The sequence below is a fragment of the Syngnathus floridae genome, chromosome 17 (genome assembly GCF_059516105.1).
Source record: "Syngnathus floridae isolate MCC-2025c chromosome 17, RoL_Sflo_1.0, whole genome shotgun sequence".
Classification (NCBI taxonomy): Eukaryota; Metazoa; Chordata; class Actinopteri; order Syngnathiformes; family Syngnathidae; genus Syngnathus; species Syngnathus floridae.
The window spans coordinates 8412219-8433339 of NC_142429.1; the positions used below are offsets into that span (position 1 = coordinate 8412219).

Below are 21121 nucleotides of genomic sequence, written 5' to 3' on the forward strand. Positions count from 1 at the left end.
CCATTGGCTGAGAGGCACTGCACTCATTTTCCGGTGGGCGGGGTCACATGCACAAAATTGACGTCAGTGTCAAAACAAGATGGTTTGAAGTAGAAAGGAGACATAATTGTGTATATATGATATTTGTTACATTTGCATATAATAAATGCAACACGAATGAAATATGATGAATGACAAAATTATGTCACATCTGAGGTTCGTCTGCAAGTTGCAATGCAGTTCTTATGTTCTTAATGTGTTTTTGAAAGGCGTGAGTTTGGTCAAATATAACACTAAGATTCATTAAAGAATCACTTTGGGTAATTGTACATTTATTATTATTTACAGTGGCTTCCTTAAATAGGTGTTAATGCCAAGCAGGGCATGTATAAATACTAAACAGTATGGGTCCAAGTATTGATCCCTGCGGGACACCACATGTAACATTAAGTTCAGAGGTCATGTTGCCATGGAGAGGGCTAACTCTGAAATAGCAACACGCATTTCAAAGCCATCTAATAATATGTTGTGATTGACAGTGTCAAAGGCAGCACTAAGATTGAGTAATAATAAAGTATTTGAGTATAAACTAGTGGTAATAAGTGTACCAAGAATGTCATGAATAAAAAGACGCAAGGTTTTGATAAATAATTACACACAAGAATCACTTGTCCTTTTAACTTGACTTTTATTTAGGCATAGAATACATTTAATTTCCTGGGAAAATCCCCCAAATCATCAAAACATTCCAGTCTCCTAATGTATGGTATTTGAAAGAAAAAAAAAAAAAGTTGCATACCCTTGTACCCAGTGTAGTAAAATAAAGCTCAGCAAAGGGCATTATTCAGAAACCGTATTTAATGGCAATTTAATTTGGTTATAACAGCATATTCATTTTTATACCATAAAGCGGAGTATGAATAAGCAAATAAGTACAGAGTGCATTTTGTAATAAAGGAAGTGGGGAGGGGGGGTTGCCAGTTCACCAAAAAAGCTAAATCAGAAGCTAGTAAAAGGCAAACATATTTTAATAAAGATCAAATTTTGTTGCATGAAACCAAACATGCTCCTGTGGATTCATTTACTTGTTCTTCCCCGACACCAATACACCAAACTCCTGGATAGTTAGTTGTTTGTTCATGTACTGCTGAAGCTGATGATTTGTGATGTGGCCAAGACTCAAAGCATCATCGATGGAGAATTTTTTCCCTGATTTCCTATCATGGAGTACAGATGATTCTCCTTTAGGACCCTTGACTGAGATCTCCTCCCAATCACACTCCTGGCTTTGCAGGTTGACAAACATCTTCCAGTCGATCAGCCCCAGCTTAAAGGCTTCCTCTGGTCTCATTTCTTTACCTGTGTCTGGGTCAATAACAACAATGGACCTTCTCAAATGGCTTTCTCTCTGTTCTCTCTTCATCCTAACAGCTGATAGACTCTTTTGTAGCCTCTCTATCTCCTCATCTTTTTTGATGGTGACGCTTCTGAGCTCTGTAAGTTCTCTCTGTAGTGAGTCAAGCCTTAACTCCAGGTTCCTTCCATCGTCTCTCGGTGTAGACTCGGTTATACGCTGAGTCTCTTTGCTGGTGATCTCAATCTCCGAACGAAGCTTGCGAATTTCATTCTGCAATCTTTGGTTTTCCTGCAGCAGGCGATTACTTTCATCTCGGACATAGTCCAGCTCCTTACTTGACTTGGTGTTGGAAAATTCGATCTCAGTCATCCTGGAAGTGACAGTTACCAACTCTTGGTCGAGGTCTCTCTTTCTTCTTTTCTCCTCCTCCAGAGTCCTCTTGAGGTTCTCAATTTCAATCTCAGCCTCCGGATCCTTCTCAACCTGAACCTTCTCCGTGCGAACAATTCTTTCTTTCACGTCCATCTTCTCCAAGGTAACCTGCTGCTGGATCAGCGCATTCAGCTCTTTCTCAAGCAAGACACGTTTATGCCTCTCCTCATCCAGCTGAAGTCTGAGAATAGAATGTTCCTTCTCCTGTTGAGGATCTTGCTGCAGGACTACCTTTTGCTTGACAGTCACCTTCTCACGATTTTCTTTGTCTCGCAACTCCAGCTCAGTAAGTCTGACCCGAAGTCTCTGGATCTCCAATTCGGCGTCACGTCTTGCCCTACGCTCGCGCTCAAGTTCCTCCAACTGCATTTCGAGGTCGGCCTTCAGCCTCTGCAGTTGATAGAGCTCGGCTTTCAGAGTATCCTTCTGTCTCTGCTCATTGGTAATGTTTTGCGAGAAGGTTTCACACTCTGAACGGAGCATAGCGTCCTCTTCCATCTTGACTACTTCCTGCTGAACAAACTTCTCACGCACCTGAGAAAGATCTATCTTCTTTAGTCTGATCTTTTCCTCTTGGGATGACCTTTCTCTCTCAAGTTCGAGACGTTTCGACTGTTCGTCAGCCAGTTTTCTTTTAAGGATCTCAACTTCTTCCTTAGTTTTTGGGTCCTCTCTGTACTGCAGCACTTCATTGACAACCTCTTTAGTCTGCACTTGAGGTTTCATTTCTTTCCATCTTAGAATTTCATCATTAAGTTGGCGGATCTCCATCTCAGATTTCTCCGTCTGGTGAGTTTTGTCAACAATTTCATTGCGAAGTCTCTCAAGTTCTCTTTCAGTCTGTGGATCGGTCTTGTACTTGATGACCTCTTTGATGATCTCCTTGACCTCCACTAGAGGTCCCCTATTCTTAAGCATGGTCAGCTCATCCTGCAAAGATCTAAACTGCATCTCTGCATCTTTATAGCGCCTCTGTTGCTCGACAAGTTCGAGTCGGAGATTGGCTACCTCGTTCTCGGCCTTGGGGTCAGGACGGACAATTTCCCGCATCTTCTCTTGGATCACAACCTTGGACTTCTCCTCCTCCAGACTAGCAATCTTTCTTTGAAGGTCTGTTTTTTCTCGCTGGGATGATCTCCGCTTGTTCTTCTCATCTTCATACTGCCTCCTAAGGTTTTCCACCTCCCTTTCGAGGGCAATGTCCTTCTCTACTTTAAGGACCTCCTTAATGGAAACCTTCTCCTCAGCCATTGCTTTCTCTTTCTCCAGCCGACGGAGTTTCTCCTGAAGAAATTTCAATTCATCCTCCAATTGCTTCCTTCCGTCAGTTTCTTTTTGTCTCCTGCTCAAGAGAAGTCTGTATTCGGTTTCAAGTTGGGGGTCATTTTGAACTTTTATTACTTCTTCCTCTTTAATAACCTCTTGCTCCTTATTCTTTTCTTCGGCCAGGATGGTCACCTGCTTTTTTATCTGAATAATCTCATTGTCTTTGAGCAACTTCTGCCTTCTGAGCTCTTCCAACTCTTCCCGAAGCTGGCGCATCTCCTCTTCCTGACCACGATCTCTTTCGATCCTGAGAACCTCTTTCACCATGTATTGCTGTGCTCCTTCCTTGACCTCGGTCTCAACACCACGCAGCTTCAATTTTAGGACTTCAAAATCATTCTCCAGAACATGTGTAATCCGACGTTCCTCTGAAAGCTTCTGCTGAACCTTATACACTTCCTCATCTAGCTGAGGATCAGGAACTTTTTTGATGAGCTCCTTCTTGACTATAGTATCCTGAGGCTTCTGTCCTTCCAAGACATATATGTCAGTCTGGATTATCTCAATTTCTTTCTCTAACTGCTCTCTCCTCTGGATCTCATCTTGCAACTGCTTCTTAATTCTCCAAAGCTCCCCTCCGGCAGCGGCATTAACTGACTTGACATTTGTAGACTGGATCAAAGGGATATCTGGTTGCTAAAGAAGAGAGTGAACAGTCATGTTTGAACCACGCTAATAATGTTTCCGGATCGTACTTTCCGTTCATTGTCACGTAGTTTTTACCTGGCTGAGAAGGCTATGGGCGAACTCCAGGTTACGGAGTCTTTGCTTGTTCACGGAGTTGACCTCAGTATATTTGGCCTCAACAGCACCTTCCTGCAAAAGAGAGAAATAAAATGACATCAGAACTGCAATACTTCAGCACCCTGGTTGGAAATCGCTTTTGAATAAACTAAGATAAAGTTCGGAAACGTGCCCCACCTCTGCTTTGACTAACAGTGAAGGAGATTCCATTCGGCTCCGCTTGTACGTCTGAGGTACAAGTCCATCATCAAGGTCGAGTATGGATCTGAACTTCTCAGTTTCGGTCTCATAGTCCTACAAAGATCCATCGGTAAGATTCAAACCATGGACGTATTTGCATAAGATGTGTGGAAAAATGTTCTTACTTTGATAGCTTGCTGGTAAAGTCGGCTATTTTTGGAAAGATTGTTCATGTCGGATTCTTTCCTTGCAATATCTGAGAGCAGGTTCTAAAGACAAGGGAGTAGAACAGTAAGTCTAGGATAACTGTGGAGGATGTTTTGTCAGGTTCAACTGCAAATTGTCCTCACCCTCTGATTCTTGAGTTTGACGTCCAGTTGCTTTAAATCATCGGTTTCAGATGGCTCGTAGTTTGGAATACGAGCCAGCCAGCTGTTCATGTTGTTATAATCGTTGCGATAATTATTGTTTGACATCTTAGCCCTCTGCAAACATTGAGACCTGTGACGCGATGCAAACGAGAGCAATCAACGGGTTAGTCGCTTGAATTTCTGGATTGACTTTGTCATCGGGGGCCCTCTGACCTGATGTCGACCTGGTTGTTCAGGATGTTGAAGCGCTTGTTTAGCTTCTGGACATCAGCTTCCTGTCTCTCAATGTCAGGGCAATGCTCTTGGAATTTGATGGCCATTTGGTCAGCGCTGTTTTTGGCCAAACGTAGGTTCTGCTCGGTCTCATTGACCACCGCTCTCTTGGATCTTAGATCTGAGGCAATATCCTGAGAGAGACAGAGAGAAAAAAAAAATCCTGTACTTGGCCCCTTCTTTTCAAATAGACACAAGTCATATCTCTCTTGTAGAACGATGGAAGATTAATCTTACGGCAAGCTCGCGCTGAGTTTTCTCCAATGACGACAAATCAGGAGGAGCCATCTCCTCCCTGGCCAACCTGTTCTCGTAACTGGACAGTACAGCCTTTCCATTTTGAAGTGAACCCTCCAGCTGGTTAGAATTCCTCATTCTAAAGAAAATCAGGATTTAAAAGGTTAGTAGGAGGCGAAATAGTGAGAGATGATTACTGTCAATCATTGATCATACTTTTCCTGAGACAAGTGAAGAAGCTGCTCTAAGTAGTTGTACTTCTTGTTGACATCATCAGCTTTACTGTGAAGGTAAGGAGCGCTGGGACATGTCGAGTTGGAGACCAAAAAGTTCTTTGCTTCTTGCACTTTGGAGGTCTTTTCTGGTTCAATTCTATGAACTGCAATGTCAATATCCTGGAGGAAAATAGTTGCGGTTTTAACCAGTATGAATCCGAAATGATTTTCTTTTCGATGTCGAATGGCTAACAACAATTACGGGTTTATAATTACCCTCAAATCCTGCAGGCGGTCACTGCTATCCTGAAGCGGCTTCTTCAGATCCAGCGGTGGGCGCATTCGAGATTGAAGAGCTTTCTCTTGTGTGTCCAGGTCTCTTGCAACTTTATCTAGTCCAGCCATCATTTGGCGACACTGTTGCTCCTGCTTGTCTGATGGCACAAAATTATTTATGATTTTGAGAAATGAATCACTGAAGGGTATTTATTAGGCTTTGAAAACAATGTTTTCAAAAAATTCTGGTCGTGACCCGGGTTAACAATGGCCACCACAGAGAGGCTGAGGAGCGGAGACAAGAATAGAAAATGTGATGTAATGCAAAGTTGGAGGTGGCAAAGGACAAAAAAAGAAGTTAGCTTTACCTGCACCGCCACTGGATTTTTTCAGCTCATCAAAACGCTTCAGCAGTGCTGCTTTGCTGTCACCCAGTTTGTGCTTGAGAGAATTTTGCTGTCCAGCCAAGCTGTTAAATCACAGCATTGCAATGGTTATAGGATGTATTATGAATTGGTAAAACTATACCAACTCACTTGTCAACGAGGGATACAGCGTCAGGATCTGTGGGGGGAATAATGAAACAGATGGCTGGAGCAGACAATTTTTGTCCAGCTGCGTCTTTCACGTCCCACTTGGCTCCATTGTTGCGAAGTAGAGTGTATCGGTTTCCACGCACAATTTGCCCCTGCACCATCCAAAAAAAAGTACATAATGTAATTTAAAGCATTTCTAAAAATCAATAATTGATTATAAAAAAAATCACATAGGACAAAAATCTCTAAATACTAAAAAATACTCAAGATTTTTTTGTTATTTTGTACCAATTAAATTAATAATGACCAAAAAAAAAATGCTAAATAATATACAACCAAGAGGCATAAATACATTTAACCTGTTAATAATAATCAATAGAATTTTCAGCCGCATCTTAACAAAAGAAGAAAAAAAAAAAGACTAGATAGGCCTTCACAAGAATGATATCAGTACCTCATCCGTGTCGAAATCGCATAGAGATTCAACGGGGAGAAGCTTTTGTGAGTTCTCCCGTCTGTACTTCAGAGGCAAAACTTGCTGGCCACGTTTCTGAAGAGCCTTGACCCGTTCATCAAAATGGTCCATAGCTTTGGATTGGTCCTATAGAGCCAAACAAATGTTCAGTTTCGATAACAGTAACAACTGAGCAGTCTTACAAGAAAAGCTTACGTCCAGCTCTCTGATCAGAGCTTCCATCTGGTACACATCCTTGAACTCAGGGTTGTATTTTTGTTTGACCTCCGTGTCCAGTCGCTTTAATAGGTCCTGGGTGTCACGTGCCTCCTTGTGAAACTGATCACATACACACACACGTGTTCTATTACCCGTGCATATGCAAGCTGCTGTGAAGTTCTTCGATGTTCTTAGTGTCTAACCTTGTGATACTCATCCATGTGTTTCAGATGATTCTCCTCACAGATGAGCAGATTGAGGTACTCCTTCCAGTCAGCATGCACAGCCTCCGTATGAGCCTTGGGAAAGAGTGTATGGAATTATTTGAAACTATCCAAAGATTACAGATTTTTTTTTAAAACACGTGCACATATGTACTTTATATACTGAGATATAATTTTAACTTCAGAAAATCATTTTACATTTTATAACTACTACAAAATATTGTATTAATGATGACGTCATGTTTTTATTGCCTCAAAGCCAATGAGACATGTGGATTCTGTTTTTAACTTTAGTTTTTATTCAGCTACCAAAAAAGTTAATTAGGTTTACTGAATGTAGAAAAAAATAAAATCATTAATTGGTACCTCAATAACATTTGCCCCTGGATGCTTTGATGCAATCAACTTTTCTCCATCTTCATTGAGCTTGGTGATTGTCCCCTCCTTGGACTCCAGACATTTGCTGATGAAGTTCTGTAAGGACAAAGGAGATGGGGACTTTATTAAACAGACTTCGAGTCATACACTGGAGGGTGGATGGATGGATGGATAGTTTTAGAGGATTTTACTCAATTCTAGCGATCCAGGACGGGAAACCATACTGAATTGTCACTAATATTATAATTAATTTTTAAATTCAGTGTGTACAGTACCTCATACTGTCTCTGGCGGGCAGGATAGTCGAGGTTGGCGTCACTCCAGTCATAGTTGATTCTCTCATCAGCCTGCTGGTCCATCCAGTAAAGCTCGTTGGTGCAGCGTTGCATGTAGTCACGCAGGCTCAGCAGGTGGCGCTGGCGATCACTGGAAAGGGCCTAGGGTAGGGAAACGTTTGTTTTTTCTTGGGGAAGATGATGGGCTACCTTCAAGTGATTATATTTATTGTGATGATCATGTGACAGGTTATGGATTGTTGCAGGATAGTGTGTGGCTTTACTTACCAGCAATTTGTTGTACTTCATCTGGAGGCCACTGACATATTCCTGGCGGAATACAGAAAAAAAACATTTAGTTTGCCTCTTACTGGTTTCAATTAAAAAAAAAAAAAAATCCACAATAGGATACCTTGTCACCGCCAGCAGAAATGTGAGGAGCCAAAGCTTCCACCTCACTATGAAAGATGTTGTGTTCCTCCACATCATTCTCCACAGATGGTAGGTCCCGGCCAAAGCCCTTGTTGCTCAGCATGTCCTAGGAAACCAGATATGTTTAAGGAAACACCTTACTGATTCCGAGAGATGATACCTACTGTATTATTTTGTTTTTGCAGTTTTGCCAGAAGGATGCCTTATAATGTGTGATTATTATTCACTTTGCTTCCAGAAGCTAATTTTGATTTTTCTAATGCAGTTGCACAAATATGATTGAATGAAAATTATATAATTAATAAAAGAAAATTAGATATATAATTAATTATAGGATACCAGATATTTATATCTACCAAGTATATAAATACAATTTTTTTTTTAACTGCTTAGCTGCTAATTTAGTTTTTTTCCATTTTTTTCATTTTTATTTTTTAACTGCTCAGCTGCTTGGTTGTGACCACGTCATCATATATCTGATATTCTACCAGTTTCTCATCCATCATGTTGCCCCAGTTGATGGTGGGCACTCCTTCCGTGCGCAGGAGTTGGTAGATACGCTCGTGGTCATCTCTCAGCTTGTTCACTCTCTCTCGCAACTGCCTCATGCTGTGTACAAACAAACAAAAGTAGTAATTTAGGATCAAATTAAACGAGGAAGGCACAGACTGTTTCTTACTCTTGTTCTATCATCTCCGCCTGAGGATGCCGAAGGCGCTTGGCATTGACAGCATCATCATCCAGGCCGACGAGCAGCTCCAGAGAATTGAGGAGTCGCTTGTTGGTATCCTCCTGATACAGTGGCTGCTGGCCCTCATTGATCTTACTGACATCCTGCGTGAAAGACAAGTAAGTTTATCATTATTAATAAGAATCATTCTTTTGGAAGATGTCTACCAACTTGTTAAGATTTCCATACCTTGTTGAGGTTTTGCTCCACATCATAGATGTTCTTCTCCACTTTATCAGCATTCCTCTGCAGCTTCTCGATCAGAGTCGTCAATTCTGTCGAGTTAACGCTCCTAAAAGAAAAGGATGACAAACATCACAACACTATTATGTATTTGTTTTAACTTTAGCACTAACTAAAGCACGTAGCTGGAAATTGTGCACAATTGGCCCTAACACTGATTTAAAATAATAAATAAAACTAATAATGCACAGCTTTGACACTGTCAGGAAATAACTTGTCATGGTTATCGCTGTAGTTCAGGAAAATATTTATTGTCAAGATTGTTCAAGTGGCCTGGACTTGAAAGTTGCCTGGGTACTAAATTGCAATTGTATGTTTCTATCAATTTAGTTTTGGAATTTGCTTCGGTGAGCCTCTTAAAAATTGCATAAACTAATAATAACACCACATACGGCAACTTCTCCAGAATTAAAGGCCACAGTGAGTGAGTGGAGTGCTGCGTGGACTTTCACACACATTGCAATCGTAGCAGTCAGAGTGATAGCACAAGGTGTGTCTGCTCAGAGATAGGAAGGAACGAAAAACAAGTTTGGCCAGTTTGCTGTCAAGGGTTGCGTTGTCTTCATCTTTAAAAAGGAAAAATGTAAGAAACCGGAAAACACACTGTAACATTTTAAGCAACTTTTGAGCTCACTGTGTTATCATTTTCAATTGGCTCACTTTATAGCATATACTATGAGACTCTGACTAAAAAGTTGTGAGTCAGCCACTTGGTATGAACGTCCCAGAGGACAGTAGAAAACTCGATATACCTAATTCGATTTAATTTTCTATTGAAGTATATTCCTGCCTTTAAAACAGAGTTCACGTGAAGCCCTAACATTTCCCATTTAAACACAAACATAGCTTAGTTTACTGAGCTGAAATGAATTATTAGAAAGAAAAAAATCATCACAGAGGGAAATCAGTGCCTTAGATTTGGTTTGCATTTTATTTGACTAACAAGTGAACAGTGTGTGTATTTAAGAGGTCATGTCTATGTCATTTTAAAACACTAGCTGACATTCATCACCTCATGCATAACCCCACTCACTCAGCCACAGCATTAAGTTAACTCTCGGCTGCACAGTAACTTTAATTCCACTATTTTTTTCCTATATGAACCAAATCGAGAACAAGTTTGGACTTGCTTTACGTCTGACAATCTAACAGCGGCTGTTCTTTTCAAACTAAAAACACCACGCCAGCTGTTTTTTCTCCTTTGTACACAAACCCACGATTTCAAATTTAATATTCACAGTAACATTCTTAACCAACAGGTCCTTGTGCAAGCTAACATGTGACTTCACTCCCTTTGCGTGACTTTATTTTTTTACATGCAACACAAGAAAGATCAAATTAAATGAATATTCTTTCTAATGACCAACAGGAGGGTTGGGTTGGAACATTTGAAGGAAATGTCATGTTTTTCCCTGCATGTTTCTTCTGTAAACATGCTGTCAAATATTTCCTTGGTTGCTCACTTGAACTAATTCAAAACTGGGAGGTTCCTGGCAAAAAAAGCATGAGGAACACAAAACCATAGTTTCCACGGAGGGGCTAATTGGGAACAGAAGGCTCCAATAGACCTACTAAGGTCATAGTGGGTGTGGTTGTTGCTGTGGTCATTTGTTGTGATGGTCCTTCAACGTCTCTGTGTGCACGTATGGAGAAACATCACACCTTAACTGTAGTTACATTTGGCAAAATTATATCACGAGGTTCCGTTAATAAATGTTTGCAACAGGTCTAATATAAACAGTTGGAGATTTTTGTCATTGTTTATCTTTTAATCTCACACTGTTCCGCAACCAGATAAAAAAAATAAAAGCAGCTTTTACAGACCCAAGTGGGCGGAGTTGCATCACAGAAATTCCTCTCTGTTATTGGCAGTGGCAGCTGGCCAATAGAGGGCGCTAGGGCGCTGCCCCTCTACTCAAAGAAAACAATAAAGGGTCACTATCATTATAGGCACATATATGACTGTATATTACCTTTATATATATTATCATTTTGCAGATCAGTTTGCTATCATTGATTGCTACAGCTCACTCTGATATTACTTGGGTGACTTTGTATGGTGTATTGTTGTCCCTACTGTTGGCTGAAAAGTCATATAACCAATATATTTGGTTTATTTTATCTGTAAACAAATATACACATACATACACACAGACAACACAACTATGGGTTGTACAAAAAAATTGGTTGTTTGAGATTTTGTGGAGTTTGCTCTTTCTTTCCACATTCCAAATACATGCATGTTACGTCAATTGAATTCTCTAAATTATCTTTAGGTGTGATTTTGAGTATGAGTGGTTGTTGGTCTAAGTATGCCCTGTGATTGGCTAGTAACCGGTTCAGGGTGTACCCTGCGTACTGCCCAAAGACTGCTGGGATAGGCTCCAACACAACTGTGACTCCAAAGTGGTTTGGATAATGGATGGATGAGTTATAATAGCTTTTTAATGAATATTATATCTCACTATACTGTACACTATCCAGAGTTTTCGTGTGCATACAGTACAAACTTATATAGTGTGCAATATATAAGTGCTGTCAAGCTATCATTATTTAGAATTTTATTTAGAATTTTTCATTGGGGAAAAAAAACCTTTAAAATATATAAATATGTGTGAAAATTTCCGTTTTCTTTTCATTTCAGTCTGGCGAACTACTCTATCATATTACACTTAATTCCGTTTTTCAAAAATGTTATTGTAGGGGCCCCCCCAACACTCCCTCAATCTGCCGAATGACATGGACCATGCTGCTATACTGATAAAGACAAAAAAAGGAGAATAAATCATATGAACTTCAGCTTCGCAAAGTCAGTCTGGATGTCACCAAGGCTTTGTGCAAAAAAATAAAAAAAAAACTACAGTATTTTGGGGATGAGGGCTGCAAGTAATTCAGTTTCATCAAAGGGACAGCTGAATACCTATCAAACCAGTTACTACAACTTTACAACAGTGCCACACCCTCACTTGAAAAGAGTGTGCAAACTAATGGCCTGGTATTTAACACTAAAACACACGTCTATGAAATGATAATATTGTTAATATTGTGTAAAATGTCCACACCTGCATGTAAAACTCTGATTTTGAAACTAAAGCTATGTGGTTGAACTACTCTACTCTTAATGCTAAAAACTTAAAAATGAAATTGCCACTGAAGTTGTAGCTTTATTAAATCTGACATTTTTTTGTGTGACATAACATGACTGCACGGCGTAGTTACTTTCAATCCAAGATACTGTCATAACGAAGTAATGCACACACTAACTCCAAATTTAAAAAGCAACTTACGTTTGCTTGACCGGAGTAACGATCGAACTTTTGCTTTTGCTTTTCTTCATTGTGACAGGTGACCTGTCAGCGACTTCCAATCAAACACCAATGGCAGCAAGTCAGCCCAACTTGTGATGTCGTCGATACACCGCACCGAGTGTCAGCTGTGTCCACACACTATGTCGACGCGTCCCTCCCACACTAGCCCGACCAGCTACACTGCGCTCATTACCCGGAGAAGCCACTTTTTGACTTGACTTTTGTCGCTCCACACCTGTCTCGTTGCCACCCAGCCGCGAACAGGGCGGGGCTACATTCAGGTATTCACAGCCGAAGGCGCGCGCACGTATGCACGCATGCACGCGCGGAGCATGCACTGTATTGCACTGGTTAAACTGGTTCAACTTGACATTATCTTTCGGTATGCACGTATGAGTTGAGTACGAAGACACGAGGGCGTTCTCCATAAAGAATGTGACTGACACAAATGTTACCACAGAATTACAATGATTTTTAAAGAAGACGTCAACAACAATAAAATATTGCGTAATAAGTTCTGTGCATCCCAACTGGTCGAAACACAGTGTTCGGATTAATGTTTCTTTAATGGAATATGAATTAAAAAGGCAAAACTCACTTTTTTTTATTCATCTCAGGGGGCGGCCATTTTGGCACTTGCTGTCGACTGAAAATGACGTCACACTTGCTACGGGTCACAACCAATCACGATCAACTAATTTTTTGAAGGTGACAATTAAAGAATCCTTGTTAACCCAATTATAGCGCATTCCAGGGTAGATAATAAGGTGGGGGGTCACTGATGAAACAGATCAATAAAGGGTACAGTCCATAATTGGCTTAAACATTAACAGCGTGCCTACCCTTCCACGTAAACATAACTGCAGGCTTAAATTACCATGTAAGGTTGTAGGTGTCGACTGCAAAGTCTTACAAGTATTTTTTTATGGATTTAAGTATTTTTGTAGTTTTACTTTTATGAAGGTTTTTCCAACTATTTTTTTAACCAGTGTTTTTATCTGAAATTGTTAGGAAATGATAATTGTTTTCATAAATCTTTTGAAATCCTTGAATTAATTCTTCATTTTTACAGTCACACATTTGGTTACTCAAACACAAGGTCAATAGATATCACATAGCTCATGGCAACAATCAAATTGACTCAAAATAGTTTTTCTCACGCAATAAAAAAAACAAAAACAAATGAATACTTTTTATTTGTATAAGGGAGTGAACAAGAGGATTTGAGGGGGGGGGGACTTGTTTCACAAAAAAGGACAATTTCGACTTAGATGATTGCAAATTTTGCAGGTTCTCACAAAGCTCCCTAGTATAGCTGACACACTTGACTCGTGTGTCATTTTTGCGTGGAATGCTACTCATGTAGGTGTGGCAGGTGGATGCAGTAGCATGCACAATCGAAGAACAGTATGTGCTCTTGCTGCATTTAAGTTACATGCATACTATTTGCGTACTCTTTTAAGCACATTTTAATTTGCCTTTAAATTTTGTTCTTTACACGAAACAGTAAACAAGTTTGTATGTGGTTTTTGTGGGGGTGGGGGTGTTAGAAGAAAAACTCACCAGTGAAAATGGAACTTTGAGTCATTTCTGTCAAAGGTTTAAGATACAATACAATGGCGTTTAAGATAAGTGACTCGACTTTGTTCGGGTGTTTTTTTTCTCTCCCCCTTTTCTGTTGCAAGCCAAAATGTGAGATACAAACGCTTTATGATTCCAGTGAATTCAGTTCACTTCACAACAAGCAGCAGTCTGGCAGAGTGAAAAATTGTCAGAAAAGAGACTTCAACTTATTTAATGCCACTCTCAATCAAAATTTACTATAGAAGTACACATTATGTTGTCTTTAAATTTGCTATTGGCTAACACAAAATTAGCAATTACCAGGATGGGCTAAATAATAGAATCTATGACGCTATTGTAATGCTTTAAGGACTGAATATTTCAACACAAATCATGCAGCAATACATATAAACAGCCAAAACACATTACAATTCTTAAACTCGCAACCCAGTGTACCTTTTAAATCTGTCAATTCAAAACACTAGATTAACTGAGCGAGGCCTTGTATCAAGAGCTTGTCGTTGAAGGTCCCCAAAATCTGTAAGCTTAATGTCTCAAGATCTGTATTTGTGATAAGTGGTAAAGAAGGGTTTAATCTGGATGTCACATTGTTACGGCACTATGATTGGAATGTCTGCCTGGATTAAACTGGTTTAACAACATTCTGCACTGACTCATGTTTTAGGAAAGAAAGACCAACACACTACAACAGCTGAGCTTCTTGAAACCAATGAAATGCTATAAAATACCGTAACCAAAACGTATTTGGATACCCTTTTTTTTAAAAAAAATGTATAAACCATATGTTTTTTTAAAAAAGACATTTTACTATTTTTATATATTATTTATATATATTGATTATTTTTCTAAATTTATTTTTAATTCAGTCAAGTCACTGACAAAATATACAGTCCCAATGATTTCGTCAGTCCTTACCTTTTTTTCCAATGCACATACCTCATTTATATTATTTTATTCAAAAACTTCACAAACGTTCCATCGTGTTTGAAACATTGCTTAAAGTAACGCAACCGAGTGACTGAATGAAAACGTTTTTTTTCTTGCACCATTACTACACAAATGAATGACTGCAAGTATGGTCTTTGTTGGGTTTCCACATTCCCTTTGGAGGTGGGACCTCCGCAACTTTAAGGTGTGTTTGACTGTCGCTAAACTTAATTACCTGGAGGATGCGGGATCAGAGTTGGTATGACAAGTATGGCACATTGTTGCCAAGGGTGTTTGCATACGCCCTGAGTCTACGGCGAATCTGGATGTTATGTTATGTTGCATTCCAGCAGGAGCAGATACATTACAAAAATGCAGTAAATATCCTAAGAATGCTGTTTAATGTAGTTGAATTGCACTCGGAATTTACAACACACCTAATCTGATGGGTGGATGATAAATTGGTGTGACAGATGATTGCAGCCATTGGAATTTGGATTTTGAAAAATATACAATTAATAATGATTCATTTTGCTTTGTGCAAGAAAGTAGGTGTGGGAGTTTTAAAATCTGAATGGACAATAGGTTTTGTAACAAAAAATAACCTCGACCTTCTTGTGATGACACTTCAAAGTGTCACACCCAAGTATTAAACACTTTAAAAAAAACACTTTAATCTTTAAAGCATACCACGGTAAATACAAGATCTCAGCTCAACTTTTCAAAGAACAAGTACCTTTTTTGAAATAGTTATGAAGTTGTTTTAAACAATTTGAAGAGTCACGTTCTTTTACTCCACATTATCCCTGCGACTGCACCTGAAAACTTATCATTTGTGTAAAAGAGAAAAAACAAAACACACCAAATGCAGGTATGTTATGTGAGAAGTGTACAGAAACATATATTAATTGTTTCTCATTCGTCAATCACAATAATCAATGAACTGAAAACAAATAAGTAGCGTGGAGAGTGGGAGTGTTGAAAGTGCAATATATATTAATCCAGAAGAGAGCAGCATTTGCTCAGTCATCTTACTACACTGGTGAAGCACAAAATTTCTTACACTGTATAATTTATGTATACATAAATCAAACACATCAATATGCGCAGACCCACAAGTACCCACACGTCTACAAACAACAAAAAAACGGAGGTAATTCGTGCCAGTTCTGTGAATTATCCTTATCGCAAGTTATGGTGCATTAAGGTCCTTATTCGTTCCCCTTCTCTTACACTTTCAAGTTCTTCGCCTGCAGACACCACCTCCATATTTTTGCAAACAAACACCGTCAGATGAAAAAAAATCATCCTAACCTGCACACAATATGACACGATGTCTGCGAATCAGTGCATCGTGTCTTCCGTCCATCCTATCTTTGATTGTCCAGCCAATATAAGACGAACAAGCGCCATACGTTGCTTTTAATGCACACTGACAGGTTTGAAAAAGTACCTTGTTTTTTCCGCCCTCTCTCACCTCTCAATATCACATCATATTATCTAGTGTCACAACGGCGGGAGCCCAGTAATGGAGATGAATGAAGCTGTCAATGAGGGCAACAGATGTCTGATCCACAGTGGGCCGTACAGGCAGTACTGTATTCATTTTGAAGAAAGGAAAGCATTTTTAGAAACACAAAGAAACATCTAATAGCAAACATTTTCACAGATTTAAAATAGATATCTGATTAGCTCACTAAAATAACCGTGTGAAATTAGTGTGTGCCCTAAAATGTGACAGTCATGAAGATTTGATTTTATTGAATCAAATATTTATAAAATGTTAGCCAATTAGCTGCTAGGATATATTTAATGGGACAATCTCGAAGCTGAGCGACACCTACACGATTTGGGCTAAATTTAGAGATGGCAATTTTTCACATACCCTAACTTGATAAAAAGTATTTGTCTTGAAAATGACTTGGATTTCACTTGCATGACTTGATTGGTTCTTTTCCATCTATTTGCAACAATTAATGATCTCAAAGTCCCTATAGTAGGAATAATTTTTCCCTTACATCATCATTTTTGAGAAGGGACAATAAATAGGTTTATAGAGTGAACCGTGATCTTTTCACCCCAATTCCACGTCACTATTGTGTAATATTATAAGATGAAGCCAGACAGCGTCGAATCACTTGATTGATGCGTTGATGGGAAAGCACAGAGTCAATAAGCTATGAAATAAGAGAATTATCCATCTCTGTCATCAGGGCATAATAAAAGACTATTGCATTACTCCCACTGGGAATATAGGAGGAAGCAAGTCATCACATGATTGACTCATGTAAGTATCAAATGAGCCCCACGCTGTCTTTTCATTATGGCCAACTTATTCCCCAGCAGTCACTCCACAGATCAAACCTGTGCATGATAATGAAATAAATTAAGGATTCACAGGTTTTACATGACCAAATTGGGCCCAAATTAGAGGTCAACCTAAATTTTGACAGTATAGTGTAATAATAATCCATGGAAATTTAGTTAGAGACAACAGCAGGGGGTATCAGTGAGCTGGAGGCTGAAGGAGCAGAACATCATCACCATCGCCGCCACATCCTGATTGGTTAGCTTCAAGGGGAAAGTTTTAAAAAAAAAAAACTATATAGATAATGTAGTATAAACTTGAACCGTCTGACCCAATTATCCCTCTTAATCCCCGGGAGCTGATGCTGAAGGTAGAACAGCTGTGCTCATGCTACGGAAACTCATGCCAGCCAATGACGTAACCCATTTGTAAACTGCTGCCTCAGCTATTTTTTAAACCAAACACAACCTCAGCGATTCTTTAATAAAATGCAATTTATTGATACGGAATCAGATATTACATTGTAGTCTACAAGGTAGAAATCCATCAATGGGAAAAGCCATGCAATAAGATGCGGCAATTTATTATTCATAACGTGCTTTCACCACTTTGTCTAATGAATTGAACGGACACAAAGGAAGAGTTCAGGTATCTGTAGCTCAACCTCAGCAGGAGAGTTAACTGAGTAGCTTGATGTTCCAAGGACAACTGGTTCATTCTCCATCCAATAGACTAATTGCGTAATTCGTTGTCATAGACACCATATGGATTTATTTGATCGTTGTCTAAATTAGCTTCTTAGCAGCCTTGGACAGTAAGCTAGTTAATTGTGAGAAACTATTTTATTGAGACTTAACATGTTTGTCTGTGGTGACCTGCTGGGACATCAAATTAAATATTTAAATAAAAAATATCAGATTTCAGGTGAAATAATTGATGCGGTCTAATTTTTTTAATGATAAATTCAATTTAAAAAAAAGCCCCAGAAGGTCACAACTTCATTTAATAATAAAAAAGAATGACTACAATGGAAATGAAATAGATTAGACCTGACTTGTTTAATAAGACTGAACTAATTCTGATTATATGGCACATCAATCCAATTTAATATTGAAATCAGAGATGCAGTAAGAAGATTCAGAGCTGGAGCAAAATGTGTGTGGACAAGACGGAGACTTTTTCCCAGTCAAAAAGCACAGAACCGAAATAGAGGTGGGCCATAATCACGGCCTACAGGTATATCCGTACCTGTCTGGCTGTCTCCTCTCTAATTACTACATGTGGCTGAAAATAGCACACAATAAAAAAAAATATGTGAGCATTGACTCATTCACTCCACAAGTGTGTTTTTCCTTTTCATTGCAGCTTTTGTGTTATTTATCACACCTCTGTAAGGGGAAAAGTACCGCAAAATGGGAAATGCAATTTATTGGAACATTCGAATTAAGCAGTAGCGCTAAATGTGACATCATTATGTGGAAAGCAGCTTTCCAGTCATCTCGAGCAGTTAGTCTTAACTAGTTGATAAATATGAGGGTGCCCGAGCTGTAAAGTGGTTCCTCATGTGAATAAACCTCTCATGTCTTTTTTGTTGTTGTTCCTGCATACGTGTGTGATGCTGCAATCTGTGCAGATTACAGCTCTCCATGAGGCACCCGGGTGTTGAAAGCTTAAAGAGAAACCAATCCGTGCCTTAATGTGACAGCACGTGTGTGTATGTACGCATAAGCCCACGTGGCCTTGAAAGCAAATATTTTCCAAGTGCGACTAAATCACAATACGAGAAGCTGATGTAGGTCAGGCGTATACTGCAAACTTAGTCCCTGACAGTTATTAGATTTATGCCGAAACCGAAGGGGATTATACACCGACAGCGGCAGGCCAGCCATTCGTGTGTATGTCACAACATGCAGAATCAAACAACGGGATGGAGCCAGTGTAGCGATGTCAGCAAAGACTTTTTTTACGCCGTAAAATACATAGAAATAAATGGAAGCTTCCATTTACTGAAATAAGCTAACCCTATTAGTGTTTTATTAATATATATGACCTATTTTAATAATAGTGACATACGATAAGGCTTACGTGGAGAGACAATTTCCTCCTAACTTCAAAAACATATTTCAAATCATCTTTCCCTATTGGAATGAACTAAAATACCATTCCTCTATTCACACCGCCTAACATCCCCTCCAAATGTTGAACTATGTTTTTAATGAGACAAATCTCTCTATTGTACTGAAAATTGATTTCGGGGTTTTCTCTCAGGCACTAATAATAGTCGAGGATTAACAAGACTGTGAATCCTCTTATATTGTCTGGCTACATGTGCTGCTGCACAATTTGTGTTCAAATACCTGATACTTCAAGAGATATAACCGAACCTGTGGCTATAGCGTTAGCATTAGCATGACTTGTTTTATCCAGTCACAAATTTCTATGCAATTCCTTCACTTACTGTAGGGTGCACTGCCATGTGTGTGTGTGTGTGTGTGTGTGTGTGTGTCCTTGTCCTCCATGTCTTTGTGTTTAAACTGCAGCGGCTGCATCATATGGCCTTTGACAGTCTACACACATCCGCCCTTTGCTCAACTAAAGTGCTGAACTCTTGCATGAACACACACACACTACACACACACGCTCGGCAAGGTTCCCATCTGTTAATAATGACCTGCAGTCTTTCTTGTCAGGATATCCGTCACCTTTATATATTTGATCTCACAAGCCTGTCTGTCCATCTGCCCTGTTTTTTATGTCCATCAATTAATTCCTCACATCCTCGTTAAGTCGCACCAAGGTAATAAGTTCCCAGACATTGAGACATGAGAGTGCCCTCCTTTGGCCTGTTCGAGAGCCTCGGGCTGTTTGTAAAATGCTTTAAAGCAAGCTGCTGCGCAGTCAGTGTTTTTGTTTACGCTTAGCAAGAAAATAACATTTCTTACTTTTATCACCACAGATTTTTTGCTACCACTATATGATAGGTAATACAGCCTTGTTGCAAACTCATTCCGTTATTGCCACAAAGCAAATGAACACAATGGCTAATCTCCGGGGGTGATAATTGTTTTGGTATTAGCATGCGCGGATTGTCTGCAACCCGTCTGGTGTCATCAATATACACTTTATTGCTGTCTGCTTTTAGACAAGCATTAGAGCAGACAATAGTTTGAATCTCAAAGGATCGATCACAAGGATCAAGGCAGGAAGCTTAACCAGGTGTGTCTTTCCCACAATGGCTAAAACCAAATAAAGTTTCATTATAATTCTATATTGTTAGACGTCAGATTATTTAGCTCAATTGCAATCTGCGTGTTCTCCAATTGGGGTTTATTTTTTTACTTCGATGCCAAATGTTCACTCTGTTTCCTCCTAGCATTCTCTCATTTGCTTTTTTTTTTTCCTCAAAACACTTTTTTTTTTCCCCACTCACACATATGCCACAATTAAACCTGTTTTCACACATGCGGTTCCCACAGATGGTGCTAAGATTAGACGGCGTGCGCGAGACAACGCTACTATGGATGTCTTCGTCTTAACTCTCACAAGAGTTCTCCTCCAACTTCCTGAAAGACTCTGACAACGATGTCACTTGTAGACATATCCCGCTTTGAAACGAATCGCGTGCTCATTACCGATATGATGTCGGTGGCAGGTGCAAAAACAAAGAAATGCTAAGGTGTGAGGATCGTGAAAAGAATCTTTTGTGCATATTGACAAATACCCAATCAGGAGGGCCAGATGATTTGAAATCGGAGTACCGTATTTTCCGGACTATAAGGTCAATAAATGTCCCATTTTAAAACTTTGTCCACATATAAGGCGCACCGGACTATAAGGCGCACCATTAAAGCATCATGTCAGATTTTTAATCCAAATCAAATCATTCTCCATTTTATCTTTTTTATTTCAACTTCAGATGCAACAAATTACTTTATAATCACAAAATAATGATCCATAGTCTTTTTGATTCATGACTCATAGTCTTCAGCGGGCCACTTATGATTGATTTTATGACACAATGCTTCGGGCCAGTTTAAATGATATAATAATATATAAGGCGCACCTGACTATAAGGCGCATTGTCGGCTTTTGAGAAAATGTGAGGTTTTTTGG

General features: G+C 39.3%; 1 protein-coding gene across 1 annotated transcript; it reads right to left on the reverse strand.

The window, feature by feature from the left end:
* Nucleotides 1-647: 647 nt before the first annotated feature.
* ppl (periplakin) lies at nucleotides 648-12391 on the reverse strand. The gene is made up of 22 exons (XM_088358172.1): nucleotides 12169-12391; nucleotides 8828-8930; nucleotides 8588-8742; nucleotides 8397-8517; nucleotides 7889-8014; nucleotides 7765-7806; nucleotides 7477-7638; nucleotides 7190-7297; nucleotides 6803-6898; nucleotides 6597-6719; nucleotides 6381-6527; nucleotides 5927-6078; nucleotides 5759-5859; nucleotides 5391-5548; nucleotides 5116-5294; nucleotides 4900-5038; nucleotides 4603-4796; nucleotides 4369-4519; nucleotides 4204-4287; nucleotides 4016-4132; nucleotides 3818-3910; nucleotides 648-3730 (listed from the first exon to the last, which is right to left on the reverse strand). Exons 1-22 carry the CDS (start codon nucleotides 12216-12218, stop codon nucleotides 1061-1063), a joined length of 5271 nt encoding a protein of 1756 aa, XP_088214298.1. The 5' UTR covers nucleotides 12219-12391; the 3' UTR covers nucleotides 648-1060.
* Between the last annotated feature and the right edge of the window lie 8730 nt (nucleotides 12392-21121).